This window comes from Vidua macroura, chromosome 10, assembly GCF_024509145.1.
Source record: "Vidua macroura isolate BioBank_ID:100142 chromosome 10, ASM2450914v1, whole genome shotgun sequence".
Classification (NCBI taxonomy): domain Eukaryota; kingdom Metazoa; phylum Chordata; class Aves; order Passeriformes; family Viduidae; genus Vidua; species Vidua macroura.
In genome coordinates, this window is record NC_071580.1 from 16,167,768 (window position 1) to 16,185,698 (window position 17,931).

The window sequence follows — 17,931 nt, forward strand, 5'->3', positions numbered from 1 at the left end:
TTAACCTGCTCCCAAGAGACAGAAGAAGGAAATTTGGAATGTCCTCTAGCTTATTTGGAAAGTTCACTATCTACATGTTTAGAAATCTTTTGCTTGCACTCCTTTTGCTGCAAATTAGGCCAATTTCTGCTGGTAAATGGGCAAGAGAGCTGAGCTTACTGCTGCTCTCGTGCAGCAGAAGAACGCTGTCATTCGTATCCTTGATCTGCTCTTTCACTAACCCAATTGCTTCACCCATCCCAGCAGATCATATAAACAAAAACGCCCAAACCATATTAGAGTTGTGTGAAAAATTGTCTGAGTTTCTCCAGTTTTCCCAGCTCCTGAAAGAGTAAATGGGTATCAGAATTTATTGTAAGACTTTTTAGAAAGCTTGACACTCCTTCAGAAGCAGCTCCTACAACTGAAAGCTCAGAAGTGTTAATATTTTCTTGCCTTCTGAAATCTGGTAACAAGTAAGAATTTTTTTTTTTTTATAGGGAACAATGAGAAGCTTATAATAAACCCATGCAATGATTCTGTCCTTCATGTCTGCACACTCCAGAAGCCACAGCACAAACACCAGGATCTGCTGGCCAGCTGTGGTGTGGAAGCACGATCCACATTCAGTCCCTCAGCGCTGAACCCAAAGGGGAACAATTCCCCAGCCACGGATTCAGAGGGGAAAAGGAGAGCAAGCCCCATTCCCATCCCCTCCCAGCAGCAGGGAGGGCAGCTGGACCCAAACTCCCTCCCAAACTGTTCACTCCCTCATGCTGGACCATCTCCACGCTCACACCTCTGGAGAGAAGCAGCAGCTTCAAAGGTTCAGCAGTTCTCTGTTATTATATAAAAGCATATATACTCTTGGCACATAGGGGTATCATAATTAAACAGCAGGGATGGCCAGAGAAAGTTCCTTTAGTCCTGCAGGCAGGAAAAAAGGGCAAAACTGCTGGCCTAAAGTGGCCAGTCCCTTCACCATCTCCTACTACACCCCATATGCCTACATAAATATTGTTTTCTTGGTATTTTAAGGGGCATTTTTTCCCTTTAGGAGAAGTGGTACTGCCAGGGAAAACAATACACTGACACAAAACCACAGAATTTGCCTGTGCTTAAAGACAAGATGGAAGAGGGAAAAGAATTTTAAAAGCTAAACACAGTTCTTTCACCACATCTTAATTCTGGGCTGTGAGAAACCCTTATTTATTAACAGTAATGTGTTAGGTCATTCAACCATTAAATTTCAAGAATGTGCCCATTAACAAGTCTGCTGATTAGGATTAATTAGGGAGTGGAATTTCTTACATGGTACCTGATCACAGAGTTTAGAGGAAATACAAAAAACTCACAGGAAATCACAGCTCCTACAACAAAGGAATTAAACTGCAGATGGTGAAATATTTTATACAAAGCTACATTTGCTACAAGACTCCTTACTTGAGACAGGCAGTGACCAGGGCCAGAGAAGAAGCAAGGTCCAACACTCACCTGGGTAACTGCCCTTAATTTTTGTCCCTGAAGAGATCAAGTGCAACAGAGCACACTGGGGATTCATCTGCCACATCTGCCCTCAGCAGTGCTCTGCAAACTAATTGATGGGGGCTTCAATGACAAAAATCCTGCTGAGGATTCACAGAATAGTTTGGGTTGGAAGAGGCCTTTAAAGGCCATCCAGTCCAACCCACCTGCAATGATCAGGTGTTAATAAACTTTCCAAATATTGTATGTAGCAGAACTTTTCAATAATCTAACTCCAAAACTTCCCCTAAATTAAGAAGAAACAAAGTTAGTCCCAATACAATCAATTTATCCCCTTGGTATCACAAGTCTTCATTTCTAACAACATAGCAGCAGCTCTGTCATTTCAAATATACACAATATTAATTACTACAATTAAAACCAAACAGCTTTAAATGTTAAAAAAATATTTATTTCAATTCTGTATACAAAAAAATGTCAAAACAACTGAACATTTATTAGTACTGACAGTTTTTGTGAATATTTAATGGCATATATGTCTAAGCTCACTTTACAAAACCAAATGCTTATAGAATTGTAATTGGGTTTTTGATTTTCCTTAAGTATTTTTTTTACCTGACTAGCAGCACATCCTGTGCTAAAATCCTTTTAAATAAGAAAGATATAAGAGTTTAGCACACACAGTACGTTATACTGCAACTTTTGACCAGAGCATTAAAGAATTTCTGAGGAACCAATGCTACATTCTTCTCATTTACATCCAATCATTACCTCCTGAGAAAAATATGTAGGATTTTGAGATTTATTGTCAGTGAACATAAAAACGTTGGCCCTCTATAAGAGTGTATTTTATGGCTATTGCATATATACAAAACCACCCAAGCCCAAGAACACACCAGAAATCAGCATTCTGTCTGTACCTGGAGTCCCACTGCAGTTGTGCCTGTCGTGTCCCAAAACCCGGAGCACAAAGTCTGCATCCTGATATTGTGCTTTCCCCAGCAAACAAGAGCTTTCTCTACATACATCAGCTACAAACAGAGAGGGCACGAACTATTTATTTAAAGAACACAGTAAAAATTTTCCTTTCAGGATATTTTTCTGTATGAAATATACAGCACTGGTTTATATATTCAAAAAATAACCTCATAGAAAGGTAGACTTCATAAAACACAGGTTGGTGAAACCCTTAAACAGCTTATCCTAATCCTTGACTCCATCAGTGCTGGTGAGGAGATTCCAACAGGTCTGTGTCAAAAGCCAATAACCAAATTATTCTTCTGCAGTCACACCTCTCTGCAATAGTTTTAGAGGAACATCCCCAAGTTCTTTCATTCTGAGGATAAAATGCCTGGACAAGGAGTGATTTTCAGGGCTATACTGGAACCAAAGCCCTTGAGGTTCATCAGTTAACATTAAGAGGCAGCAGTGCCACAGGCAGGACAGCCTTGTGTGGAGGGTGTGCCCAGAGGGACAACTGAGCTCTCAGGTCTCCTGTCAACTCCTCTGGCTGGGTAAGGAAATTCTCAAAAATGAAGAATTCAAGGTAGCCTGTGTTTAGGCATGATCTCCACAAATCTACAAACTCTCACGTCTGATACTGGTCTTCAAACAAGATAAATATTGAGAAATAGTGGAATTTTTAAAGCTCCATGAACAGCATATACAAAATATTCTTAGAAAAGGAAATAGACGCTTTAAAAAAAGTGTATTACTAAATAAATATGTGCTTTGTATGGCATAGCCACATACCTTTACACAAAACTCCTAACAAATTATTTCAGCTCTGGAAAGGACAGCAGTTTTTGATTTAAAACATAAATATTAAGAAAGGCTTTAGGAAAACGTAAGTAGTAACAACTCAGTTTTATCTCATCCAAGCTCTAGATAATATGGTGTGAGGAAGACTGCAACACTGAAGTTTATATTAAATAATTCCTTGGTAAGGACAGCAGGGGAAGGATAGCTACAAATATTTGTCTGCTCAAGAGCTTAAGCCCAGATTCACATGACCCAGCCACTGTCATCAAAGCAATCTTTTCAAGTGTCATTTCACATGGCAAGCCCAAAAAAATGAGCTGTTCAGCACAGATAACTGAGAAATGTTTGTAAGAAAAAATTGCATAGTTTTAAAGTTAGAAAATGTAACATTTCAGTTGTAATGGATGAAGAAAACCTATTGTCTGAGAACCTCAACAGTCAAGAAGCCAAGGAATTCTTAAAGCTATACAAAATAATTTAAGGAAAAAAAGACAGTTTGGTAAAACCATCAGTCTTCTTCCATTTAAGGTGCATTAAGATGGAGACAGCCAAAGATCACATTTTGATTCTTATCTCACATTTCTTATTCAAGTTCCGACTTGAGTCTGAACTCACAAATTCCTATGCACTTTTGCAACAGGTAGTAAAAATAATGGAAAAAGATTATGGAATTATTCTGTAAATTACAGATTACAAATAAATCTGTAAATATTTTGGTAAGTCTGAATAGCACTTTACACCAACACCTGCCAACTTCATCGTCTGTCAAACCTACGAAGCCTTCGCCTTCTCATGTCCTCTTCTGAGTTCTCAGGTGGGAACCAAAACCCATAAGGTCGCTGTCCATAATTGTGTGCTCCTCCACCAGAACCTACAAGACACGATGAAAAACAACTGTTATTTTGGTCTGTAATAGGAGAAAAATGCACATATATCCTGTAAGCCAAAGCGTCACTACCCAAAGGAGACAGGGAATTGAATGTTTTCAATTCTGATGGTTTCAGGGCAATTACAATGTCCAGAAACTGCTCTTAAAGACAGTCAAATAAAAAGAAAAACCAAAACCAGAAAACTCCCCCAAAACAATAAAGCTACCACCACCCAAAAAACCACCCCAACCCAACAACAAAACCAAACCAAACAACAAACCACAACAAGAAGAACATCTAACAAGTATTAACCCATTAAGAATAACAAGTATTAACAAGTATTCACATTTTTCACAATCCCTGCTTTACACAGTGAACTCCAGAATGTTAAACTATTTCAAGGTCCTCAGCAGTTGTTTCTGGTAAAAGCAGCTTTTGTGTTTGCTTTTAGTACCGAGCCCAACATGTGCAGACCCACAGCAGATGGCAGCAGTTTCACAAGGGAAGGACACGTGGCAGCCCAACCATTCCAAGTGTAAACAAAATAATCTGAGCAGCAAGAGCACAGCCAGCCCCAGAGCTCTGGGCCCTGGCACCCCGAGGAGGCAGGACAGGCCCTTCCAGCAGCTCTCCAGAATTCACATCGAGGCAGCCAGCAGAGAAACAGCGCAAGGCTTGGTTACACACACCAGCTCAGCTGAGGGGCTCTGCGAAACAAAAATCACAGCCTGCCTTCTGAGCGGAATTAGAATGTTAAGGACAAGAAAATTTGCTTTAAAGGTAATAAAACCTTTGTAACATTCAGCATTTCTTAAGTTTTCACCTGCCCCACATACGGTCAAAACTGCATCGTAATGCTGTAGATTAATAATTGATTTTTGAATCATCATAATTAAACTGCTTGCCTTTTTTAAAAAATTCTTTCCAGTAGTGAAAATGTCAACTAAATATCGAAGTTTCTTATAAAAACATTTATTTTTCTATACAGTATCCCAGGTTAATTTTTATTTAAGAAAACATATACAACTTACACAGTTAAGACAAGTCTTTGCTTAGTCCCTGTAAAATATACTCAACCCTTCAAATATACATGTGCTTTAATAATCACTAGCAGTAGAATGAGGTGTTATAAAAAAGATTAAAAATGCTCTTTTATATATTGACCCAAAAACAGAAGGCTAGACAATATATTTTGACAAGCTTTAGGTTGAAGAAAAGATCTTTTTTTACATCAAACAATATGGTGAACAGCAAAGTCTGGATGTTTTAAATACACGTATTTGTATCTGCTTGTAGATATTTAAATTATCCTGTTACCTAAAATAGTTCCCTGACACCTTTTTTCTTTTTATTATTGCAGAAATATTAATGAAATAACACCTTCATCTTATCAAAATATTTATAAGCCACAGTGTTCAGAAATGGTAATTAGGCCACTGCTACTACTGAAATACCACCTGACATCTGTGCAAGAAACCAACACAGGCTTTTCAACACATCAGCAAAAACAAATCAAAGACTAATGGAATCTAAGTCTGCATTTAATGGATATGGAAAACTGCAACAACACTGATGAGAGACAAAACCAAAGGATAAAGTACAACAAACACAGAACAGAACATTAACCCTTCCATGGCCTATTTTACAAATTTATTGTGAACTAGAACCATGTTCTGTGAATACAGAAGACTGAGACCCCCATCCCTGTCCTGTCACTCTGTGTAGGAGTTTCTTTTGTTACTTAAGTTCACAATTAAAGCACTTTGGAGCAAAACAGGAAAATCACTGTAATTGCAAGAGATGTAACTACACTTGTATTAATGCAATGGCACAGAAGTGTTACATCAAACATTCTCACTTGATTTTTCCTCTTCTCTGAAGTTATCACCCTATTTTTACGTTAGATAATAGGATTTGCAAGACCGTTTCTGTAAGATTCAGGAGGAATATATCAAGCTACCAGACTGTTAAAGTCTCACTTAGGTCTGATAAGAGGAGTGTAGTAAATAAATAGCAGAAGTATCACAAAGCAGTATGTCTTTATTTCTTTTTCATGCCAGCTTTATTTGTGTTAAAGAAGAATCTAGAACTTTAGTTGAACGGCTTACCATTTTCAGTATCACCATCTGTCCTGGCACTACTGGATGTGGTATCCATACAAAAACCAAACTATACAAACACTTAAATACCCATACAAAGAACAGACACTTCTCATTTCTACAAAACTCTTACTTCTGGAGAGGCTTTGCTGTAGAAGATAATCACAGACAGCAGTAATTTCTTTTGAACCCAGCAAGGACCACACAGCTAACCAAAACAGAGAGCTCTGATCTGGATATTGGATCAAATGTTGTAACAACTTCCAACACTTGCTTGGCTTTCATTTATACCAGTTTTATATAAATGGTCTCCTCCATAAATAGTACACCCCTGCTAACTATGTTATAACTACAGAATATAATTAAAGTTTACTAACCAGCACTTGGGTGTGCTACAGATCACATCCAGTGCAATATCTTGAACACCTGACTTGCCTTGCTTTTTAATGCAAAAATACCAATGTTTAAAGGGTTCTATTTCAGAAAATGGGAGTTATCTTAATTTATAAACATCCAAATATTTTCTTTTTCCACAGAATCAACGACATTGGAAAAGACCTTTGAGATCATCGAGTCCAACCTATGACCCTACACCCCCTGGTCAGGCAGACCCTGGACCTGAGTGCCACATCCAGCCTTTTCTTAAACACCTCCACGGACCGTGACTCCACAACCTCCCTGCACAGCTCATTCCAAGGTGTTTTTGATGCATTTGGAGTTAGAAGCAGCAAACTGGAGGGCAGCAAGAAGCCAGAGTCAAAAACCCAGTGTTGCTCTACTCATTTCATCTCTTCCAGCCAATGAGCAGTTAAGTCTTTAGGTCTAATCAAACTCACTTATGATTTACTCAGTTGTACAGAGAATTTTAAGGACAGGCAGTGCAGGCATTTTCCCTCCTTTCATGCTTTAGCAGGACTAGAAGGCTTCCAGAAAGAGCCGAGACACACAAAACATAGCAACCTTTTCACTGCTTTGTGTTTCACTAGAAGTCAGACAGAAACTACAAATGAATAAAAAATATAAAATGGCAAAACTGGTTTTATTCTTTCCTGTCCTTCCCTCTGCAAAACGCAGACATGTTATACAGTCTGAGAGTTTTGGCTTTCAGTACTTATCACTGCCCCATTTTTTCCTACTCAGCTCCAAGTAGACCACATTCATTAGCCTTTGCTATTGTTTCTAACACAGCCCTTTCATTTTCTGTCAATGTATGAAAAGAATTTTGCCATTCTATGAAGCAAACCATTCTTCCTGGTGCTGATGCCAATATGTTTCATCTACAGACTTGAACATAAACTGGTGAAGAAGAGCAATGGAAATAACTACTGTTTCTGTGCTATGCTTTGGAACAGCTGAAAAATGAAAAATCAAATTAGCAGGGAAGTAGCTGAGGGTAATGAGTTTAGAAGGAAAGTAACATACAATGAATCCAGACATAGCTGGATTGTTACAAGAGCAAGCCAGAACAATCTTGAACAATCTCTGTCTCTCTTGTTTTTAAAAGGAGATGGTAAAATTGAGAAATACACAAAACCTTTCCTTCCCCAAAAGTCTCATAATTTGTTTTGGTTAGGAGAGGAGATGGCTAAAGACTTAATCTTTAATCCCTTCATACTTAAGGATTTTTATATTTATTTTAATCATGCTTCCAAATCTCATCTTTTCTGTATCAGTATCACCAAAATAAACTCTTTTTGAAGTAACAAATTGTTAAAAGCACACTGGTAACATTTTTAGAAAGCATCAATCACCGCCTTATAAGCCAAAATTTTACTGCACACTCAGATCATCCATTTGCTACAAATAATCAATGCCACAATGCAGAAGTAAGAGGATAGAGACCACTGCTGGACTTGATGCTCTTCTGCAAAGAATGAAAGGGATTAGTTTTACAGCTACCATTTAGCTGGATACTGCAAATACTCCAGGAGAGATGACATAAAATAATCTCACTGCATTTTCCAACCATTTAATAATTCTCCGGATGTTAATTCACCTAAAACAAGGCTAAACTCATTATTAACTGAAAATGGTTGATACATTAAATTAATTATGTCTTTTATCATAATGTAGCAGAAGTATTTTGTTGAGCTTCAAATAGCAAGGTATGCTTTTCCTTAGAAAATGACTAATTTATTCAGTCAGACATAAAAAAAAGTTCAGAACATAATTTTTTAAATGGCCCCAATGAAGAAAATGTAAACTAAATACATCATCTATAGAATTAATCCAATGATAAACCAAAGTTAAAATAGTAAATCATGGATATATGTAAATTAGGAATATTCACTGACCGTAATTTACCAGTAAAAATTCCCAGACTAAATTTGTTAACATTTGCAAGAATCTTACAACATAAAAACCCACTTTGCTTTCCCGTTACTGCATTTCTGCTTGCGTAACAAAGACCCACAGCAACAAAGGAACTCTGAACAATATCCCTTTCCTAGTGCCAAGCCTGAGAAACCCAGATGGATGGAGGGAGATACCAACGCACACTGGAGCCACTCCCAGCAGCTCCCACTTTCTCCAAGGGTAAGGGTAACTTTTGTGCAGCCCACACACAGCTCCAGCTAATGATGCCCACAGCTGGGAAGCAGGAGTGCTGCTCTCCAGCAAGGTGACCCTGCCAAACCCACTGTGAAAGGAACAACTTTTGTTCCTTTACAAGTTACTGTGGGAAAAAAGTATTTCCAGAGACCACTGAAGTCAGATAAAAGACTCCCATTTGTATCACTGGGTCTTGGATCAAAACACCAAGAGGTCTCCACCTCCACATACAAACCATGCTTTTAGAATGGGTGTAATGTGTATATGCATGAAAACCATCTCTAGCTACATCCAAGATTTAACTCTTTTAGCATTTCGCTCCTATTTTGTCTTCAGCAGTTGAAACAATTGCAAGAAGGAAACCATCCAAAAGAATCTGCATATTTAGGAACTCCCAGAAAAAAACACTCAACATTCTGTTGAGTGACATACATACATTTCACCCTGAAAATCTGAATAAATTCTTATCTCAAAACTCATTGTAGCAATAGCAAGAACCTATGTCACCAGCTATGCCACTGTCAACTTATTGCCTAAAGAGCCAAGGAAGCCAACCCTTTAGGCAGTATTTCCAAAAAGTCCCTGCTTTGCAGAGCTGGTCTTTGCCCCACAGTATTTCAGAGGTGCTGACTGGTACTGGGTTGAAAGAAACCCATGGTGAAAGGCTCAGTGGTTTCTTTAACTCTTTTGGTGAACTTTGATCACCATTGTAAGGAGAACTGGGAGTTTTTTGGTTCTATTTTTCAGCAAACTTCTTATCCTACGTCAACCACTGTATTTATGAAGAGACAGATGGAAGAGAATTCATTAAACATTTCTAAAATAATTCTGACTGTGCTTCTTGTTGCAAGTGGTTTGCTTCTTACTCTGATACCAAAACTTTCTGTGTGGAAATGATAAAAATTCACTGATTCATTTTCCCAGAAATTTGCATAAGAAAGTGCTGATGATCAGATCATAAAGCACAGCTGCAGTTTTAGAAAGGTATTTAGAACATGAGGTCTGCTCAAGACAGGTTTTCCAGGAGGTGTGTTGGGTACCATAGTATGAATTAAAAAAAAAAAAAAAACAACCAAAAGGAAATCCATCACAAAAGCTGCATCTAATTCTCAAAGCCTAAATCCTAGCATATGAATTCATAAAATGTATTTTGATCTGAAACAATGCACTGCATATCTGAGCACATGATCTGCTTTAAGGTATTTCTACAGAAAACCACCATATTCAAGTGCAATGACTGGCATTTCTATAACTGTGGAAAGAACAGATAACACTGGAAATAAAATACACAGCATTTCTCCAGTTTCCTCACATAAATTCCATTCTTATATTACAATCTTGCATGGGCTGGCAAATTTCAAAGACTCCAATAAAACATCCTGTCTCAGTAGCAAAAACAGACGTGGGAACCCTTCCAGGGTAAACAAGTCAGCCAGATGCCCAGGGATCTCCTAACTGCTCCAAATGACTCTGACTAACCAATACCTGGCCACCTAAAAGCTTTTGGGTGCAGAGCTATTTATTGGTTTAGTTTTAAATCAAAAGCAATGAAATGCACAGACAGTTCATGATAAAATGTAAGAGGAATGTCTATACCTGATACTTGTAGGTATTTCTCTTCAATCACAAACTATAAAGATTTTCACCTCCATGTTTAAAAAGCTTAGTGTTTTGTGGAGAAACACCAGCTTGCAAAGGATTCTTAACATTATTGACATTGAAAGTCAGACACTTAGAAGTCCAACTCATAAAAAATCCCAACACCCACCACAACAAAAATCCAAATCCACATCCCACACTGATCAAGCTATTTCTTCTGAGCAGAACAGCAAGCACACAATAGATCAGAGACTTGGTTATACTGGGGTTACATTAAGGGTGGCTGATAATACCAGTATTTAACAAAAATGTCAGTCATATACTTGAACTTCATAGTAAAAGGAGTGTAAATATCAAAGGCTATGACATTTTAAAATCCAAAATTATTTTCCTAAGTAAAGAATTATTGCAATTTCAAACCAATATAAAATTATGAGAATTACAATAAAAATTCAAAGAACCCCCGAATCAAACTAAACCAACAAACTCTGGAGAGAAAACCAATCAATGCTGTTTAAATGGTTTCTTGTTTGAGGCAACAACATAACTACAACTGAGAATGGAAAAAATCTAAGTAGCAATTCCTTCCAGCAAAGAGACCTAAATCACAAAAATAGTTTGGTAGTCTTAAAATTGATGCCTCCACAGATCTCAAACAAGCCTAGCAATTTCTTTTCTTGCATTAGACTCTAATTACTATTATTATAGAAATTTTCAAGATATTGCATAAAAATAGATCTGCAGTTCAGGAATGCCTGAATGTGGAATAAACAGAAATGCTGCATTTTTAGGGTAGGTTTAGATAACCCATATATGAGTTTAGAGAACAGTATCTACTGAGCTTAAATTCAGTGCATATCTTAATACAAATTAGCTTTCAGTTGTGGACAACAGCTGATACCAGGAAATTCGGTATTATGCCATTAATTCTTTTATTAGCTTAGCAGGATGCTATCACATCGATTCATAGGATCAACATTCTATATCCATAATGGTACCTTTTGTGGTCTAGGAGCCATAATAAATGTACTTGTCCAAATAAGGATGAAAAAGATATTATTAATCAATTGAAATTATTGGAGTACTCTGTTGTCCAAGTTACAGAGCAGCTGCGATGGTTTAAATGCCATAGTTGGGGAAAAAATTAATAAGAGAGCCCTAAATTGATTGTGGTACCTGCTATTACAACCTATTTCAAATTATTTTATGCAATTTTTTGTCATTTTAAGTACCTGTTTCATCATCCATGTAATTGCAAGAATCTCTGAATGTTCATGCTTTAGGGAAAACGTATCGTGTTCAAAGGATAGTGCTCATTCAAGCTGATTATTTTTCAAACTGACAGGGAAGAATATCCTAATTGCCCATTAGCACAGTAAATTTCATCTCATCCTTTGTGTCCCTGAAACAGGTGTGATCAGTGACATGCTCTGTATTATGTTCTTTGTGAAATAAGACATCTGCCTATAGGCAAATTGAACCTTTACACAGCTTGTTTAAGGAAGTATTTTAAGAGCTCAAATCTTAAGTCTTGCTTGTCCAAACTGAAGTGTTCCAGCAGGCAGGAGAAAGAGGTGCAAAATAAAGCAAGATCCCTACATATTTGATCACAGCAAATTCTACTGGAAACAATAGATGATGATATCTTTTCTTGCTTCACTTGCCTGTGAGGCTTAAAAACTGTAACCAGCACTGAAACCAGGCACTACCAGAGTGTTAAGAAAAGCTGCTTTTGGCAGGGAAGTTTAAAGTGAAACTTGGTTTGCCACAGCAATCTACTAGTGAGGTACTAGTGAAATTCATTCTTGTGTTTCATCAAAGGACATTCTCCAAAAAACCATATTCCCTTTTATAGCACAAAACTTATCTTTGTTCAAAAAACACAAGCAGATAAAAAATACATCTTACCTGGAGTGTTGGATAATATTTAAGGCTACAAATGAAAGTTGCAGATGTTTCACAGTGATACATGTAAACTTTTAAAGTACATACTGCTTACTTATTTATATTATAATCTTATCACTGTTATTCATTTTCGTGATAGTTTCAAAAAACTCCACAAGAATGGCTCATTCTTTCACGTAACATCTTAAAATGCTTAATATGAAAAGTTTTGAAGGATTTCTTTCTCAACCTCAATGTTAAAAATTATGCAAAATATCTTAAAAAGACAGTAAAATAGACAATATCGCTTACAGTAAAGCTCATTTTATATCCATTCATTCCCAAAATTACAAGATATGTCCAAAAATAAGTCATGAAGAATACATCTTGTTTTCCCTCCTAAGTCCCTTTCAGCATGAATCATAACTTAAGAGATAAAAATGCAATAAAATTCCTACCTCTTTCATTAAGACTGTTTAGCACTGCTCTTTCAAGCTGTTCTTCTTCAGTGAGCCCACCTGTATAATCAAAGTAGTTCCTTGGAGTTCTATATTGAAAATCTGGATAATAGCCATAATACTCTGTAAAATGAATCAAAAAATAAAATAAATTTCTGCTACTCAGCAAGTGTGGAATCAGATGTTTTCTTGCTATCTTTCTTCCATGAATTGTTTTAATTTGGGAAAGAAAAAAAATATTAGGGTTCAATTACTTATACAATATATACCATGAATTAACTTCTAATTTTCTAATTTACAAAGTCACAGCATGGTAACAGGAGGAAAAAAAAAAAAAAACAAAAACAAAACTGAGAAAAGATGGACCAAACATCTCAATTTTTTCTAACTGTTAAAAGTAAGCATCAGAATTGCAATTACTAAGAAGTTTCACACAGAAATTGAAAGACACTTTTCATCATCTCCTTTTAACGTTTCGTTGTCAACATTTGGACACCTTGCTGCTATCACCAGAAGACAAACCAGGTACTGTTCAGGCTTTTTCTCCCCACCTCTCTTCCCCTTTACCCCAGGGCCAATAAAACAATGTCATCACAAATTCCAGTCACCTTTGGACCTAGAGAAGTCACAGGAAAAGATTCCTGCAAATTCCTGCAGTGCTGTACAGAGCTCATGTTGTGCTCTGGCACAGCTAAACCTGCCCTGCAAAAAGGCAGCACAGCACAGATCTCATCAGTGTCCCTCTCACTGCTGCTGCACTGCTGACAAACCTTTCTGGCCTTTGCACAGCTGGCCAAAGCCAAGCACAGACCATCACCCACCCAAACACATGGGATTCAAAAGGAAAAAATTACTTGGCTAGAGAATTGAGCAAGACTCTCTTCCTCTTAACAACACAATCTGATCTCGCCTGAGCACAGCAAACCTAAGCTCAGAAAAATTATAGAAAAAAAGTCACACTTTTCAACTGAGGAAAACTTAAGAGAAAAGTCCCATTTTTCTATTCCATTTCTGTCCTTTCAAAATACAAAGCTTTTGTGTTCATTTCCAGAGAGCTGAACAAGGGATTTTGAAGAACCAAAGTACAGAAAGGTTGCCAGTTTCTTCCAACTGAGAGAAAATTATACAAAGGTTTTTCAAAATTATGAAAGTGGAAATATTTTTGTATTAAACAAGTACAGCAGGCCATTTCCTTTTTCTTCAGATTATTAGCATCAATGATAGTCTTGTGTTCTCTCATTGGTTCTATCAATTCCAGGTGAAACTTGTGAAGTTTCTGTGGTTAACAACAAATACAGATGACAAAGTGAGGACAAATAAATAATTTCTATTTAAAAATTATTTTGCTAAAGAAAAATATCCCAAGCTGTAGAACCTGTAGCCAAATAAAATCAGCAATACTCTGTCTTGAAAGTTATACAGGAAAAGCAGGAAAAACTGAACAGAGTAACTGCACAAAGTTCTACATAGAATTATATATATTCCTCTGCATTTGCAAATATCCCTACAGTGATTTTATATACACATGTACACATACACAGTATATACACACATTCTGTCTTTTTCCAATTCTGTATTTTCTTGGAACACAACTGACACTGGAAGATTTCTCCTACACCTGCAGTGAAATCTGACTGAGGGACAGCATTTGGCTGTTATGTCTGTACACTCTGGATGCAATTTTCATATACCCCCCTCATTCTCCTCTGCTTTATGTTAATCTGAATGAACATTTTCTCAGCTATAAATTTAATTTTTGGAGGTTTCAAAGCTATATACATGAAAAGTGTAAAAATCCTGCTACTAAAAGCATGAAATTATCTGATGAAAGTAAAAGGATACTATATTTTAGGTTTGTTCTATTGCTGTAGTTTTTTCTATGTTTTATGTTTCACGCTGCCTGCAAGTTGTAAGTGCTCAGAAAGCTGTAATCTTTTATTTTAAAACGAGACAGTTTGGTAACATTGACATGTTCAAGGTGTTCCTATTAATCAAAATAAATGTCCTAATACTTTATTCATGAACTGCACTTAGAGAAAACCTAATTCAGCTCCTAAATACAAAATGTGTTAAAATTACACTTAAAGCCTTTTTTATTTTAAAGCTGTTTCCTTGTGCTGTTTCATAAAATCTCTTCTGACCATAGCTTCATCTATTTTTCTACTTAAATTGGTATTTAAAGGCACATAGTAATAAATCAGCAATGCCAGAAAGTGAAAAACTAATCAAGATATGCATCATTAGCCTATGACACTAGAGAGAGTTTTCTTCATTCACAGATGGCCAAATTTATTCCATATATCATGCAACAAGCAAAAGGTTAAATTTTCCATTAAGACTTTTGCAAAGAGGATGAAAGACAATTACAAAGTATATGAACAGAGAATGAACATAACAAATATATATTTTCTTAACTGCAGTTGTAAGTCATTTTAGACAAATGAATTTAGTACAAAGAAAAAATTACATGGTTATATCTAAAGGCAAATTTGGAAGACAGGATGATTCAGGTTAACTCACTCCATCTCCCCTTTGTCCAAAAGAACTCAAAGTAACAGCATTTGAGGACTGCTCAAAACATGCAAAAAAAGCCCAGACTTCTTTGTTGTCAGCATACTACGGCTTTTTTTCCCCTCCCCATCAGGGCAGATCTACTACATGAAATCTCTTCCATTTTCCTTACTTGAAAAGAGCTGGAAAAGCAAACAGAAAGGGCTGTTGAGAATCTCTCTGCTGCTCCTCCACAAGGGTGGTCTTATACACCCACCCAAGCTCCCAGCAGCTGGTGTTTGTACAGGGGCTGTAACAGATCACAGAGTTTAAATGTCAAGTACAAATTCTTATCTTCATTAGCTATTAAAGGACTTTTTCCAATATAAATCTCTCAAGTTTCCATCCACCCTGTTGTTCTGGGATACTGGAGGAAGGTTCAGTGTCTGTGAGCAGCTGTGCTGAGCAGCACCTGTAAGTGGATGAGCAGCTTTAGCTGGGCTGGGACTGCCAGCCATGGGAACAGGTCACTTGTGCTTGCTGCACACGCTGTGCTCACCTCTCCTTTCACTTCACAGTAGTCATTGTTTTATTTCCTTACTGGCCTTTAGATCAAATGTTTTGTGACCTGAGAGTAAATGAGAGTAATGAAAATCCTGGGTAAATATACTTCTAAGCTGGAACAATCCCGGTTGCTGTTGCTGAAGAAAGGCTAAGATCTTTTGTTTAGGAATTACAAAACAGATGTTTCAAAAATACTTAAGGGCCCAGAATCCTGCTTGTGGGAACTATTTAATGTAATAATAAAATTGGAGATAGATCATGGAAGACAAAGTCCATCAGGGAGAATAAAAGTAGCTATAAACTTGGCTCAAAGTAAGCACATCTCAATTATAAAAGACTACACAAAATAAAAAACCCTGCCTGACAAAACATCAGAGAACAGTAAGAATGATCAAACGTGTGAAATAGTTTCCTTATAAGCAACCAGACAGACTCCAACTTTCTGAATGGAGGGAAAAGATGACCTGATGTGAGTAATGTACTGATGTGAGTACAGGACTGAAGGCTAAAAAACCACTAAGGAAGGAAGTACATAAAGAATGAAGGTTTAGTCTCCCTCCCCAAAGAAGTATTAATGTGCATCAAATGAAATTAGCAGTTAGCAGGTTCAAGCCAAACCAAAAAATGACAGATTTTAAACCAGGAAACAAACTGTGAGTCTTTTCTGATGATGTACGTGCTCAAAGTGTTCATGTTGATTCAAAGAGCTTTTGACAAATTGATGGAAGAAGGATCTACCACAGGCTATTAAAGACAAAATTTTCCCATAAAACTTTCTGCTGAGAACATCTTTAAGCCACAAGCCACTGCACACCGGCAGATATTTGAGAGAATTATCACTATGCATTTATCCTGTTCTTTCAGCAGATGCCTAGGAAAGAGCACAAATCACTGCAGGAGGTAAGAGATGCCAGGATATGCATCACTTAGCTCAGACCCAACACCCAGAGCCCTTCTCCCAGCCTCTCCTGGCCCTCACAGACAAGGACTTCACCTATTATTTCTGTACACTCCACATGCAATGATTCAGTGTTCTGCAGGAGAAGTAAATCAAACTGCTCAGTGTGCCAGCATTCCAGCCATCCATCTATAAACTGAAGATGGCCTGAATTCAGTCTGCTGAGGAGGGGCTTTCTACACATAAATTACTTCATTTACAGAGAGTGTTCCAAGGAAGAAGATCCTTGTTAGAAGGGAAAAACCACCCTAGAACAGAACAGATAAATTTGCCAGACTGGCAAATTTACCAAGGTCCAAAAGGCTGCTTTCAGTAGACACAATTTCCCCACTGCTACACCTTGTGCAAAAGGGATGATATTTCCCTGAGGTAGCATTTTAGGAAGTCATGACCTTAATTTGAGGCTTAAGCCTCTTGTACAAAATCCATCCACATGCTTGCCTGAAGAGGAAAGGTGAGACGTGCCCAGAGAAGTAATAAGTTTAATAATAATAAGTTTAGCAAGTATACAAGTGCAGAGTATTTTGTATACTCTCTATGTTTCCATTTACACAGCTTTCCTATAGGTTTCCTAATCATTAGGAGAAACTGTTTTTAAAGCTGGAATAAGTTTTTTGTTAAGTGGACAAGAGTACTTACCTGAATAGTAGTCCCTTGGCCTGTCAGGCTCAGTGAAGAAAGAAATGCCAGCTAAATAAAAGAATAATGCATATACTGTTAGAATAATAATATTTTCTTTATAGAATACAAAATTCAAATTTAAAGTTCCCTTTTTTTAAGAGTTTGTTTCATAAGATACAGGCAGGAAATCAGTCATGGGTATCTGTGGATTTTTTTGGCATGAGTGAAAGAATACACTATTGCAAGTTTGTATGTTGCTCTAGATTTTATAGTAGAGTGCCATGTTCAAGCAACATATTCATGTAGACTAGGAAAAAAGTAAACCAACAGAACACATAATAAACAATTTCTCAGAGTATTCATTAGTAACAATGTTTAATGCACAGAAAACTGAGGACTGGAGAAACACTGCATTATTTCTGCTTTGCTACACAGGAGAAAAAAAAATGCCCATGGACTGAACACTGCTTCCTACAGCTGTCAGTCACACAGAACCTGCACAGCAGCCAGAGCAGGTTTCACTAACAGTACTGTGGGGTTATCACTGAATCCCAGAGAAATTCATTGGAAGGGACCTCAGAAGGTCCCCAGTCCAACTCCAACCAGAGCAGGGT

General features: G+C 37.2%; 1 protein-coding gene across 4 annotated transcripts in view; it reads right to left on the bottom strand.

Moving 5' to 3' along the window:
- Window positions 1-1,893: 1,893 nt before the first annotated feature.
- RHBDD1 (rhomboid domain containing 1) overlaps window positions 1,894-17,931 on the bottom strand; it is a 28,263-nt gene continuing 12,225 nt past the window's right edge. For all 4 annotated transcript variants that reach the window (XM_053986235.1, XM_053986234.1, XM_053986236.1 and 1 more), the window contains 3 exons: window positions 17,336-17,386; window positions 12,685-12,807; window positions 1,894-4,096 (listed from right to left, as the gene is read on the bottom strand). In XM_053986235.1, coding sequence (XP_053842210.1) covers window positions 3,981-4,096; window positions 12,685-12,807; window positions 17,336-17,386 — 290 coding nt within the window. In that variant the 3' untranslated portion in view covers window positions 1,894-3,980. The remainder of the gene's footprint in view (window positions 4,097-12,684; window positions 12,808-17,335; window positions 17,387-17,931) is intronic.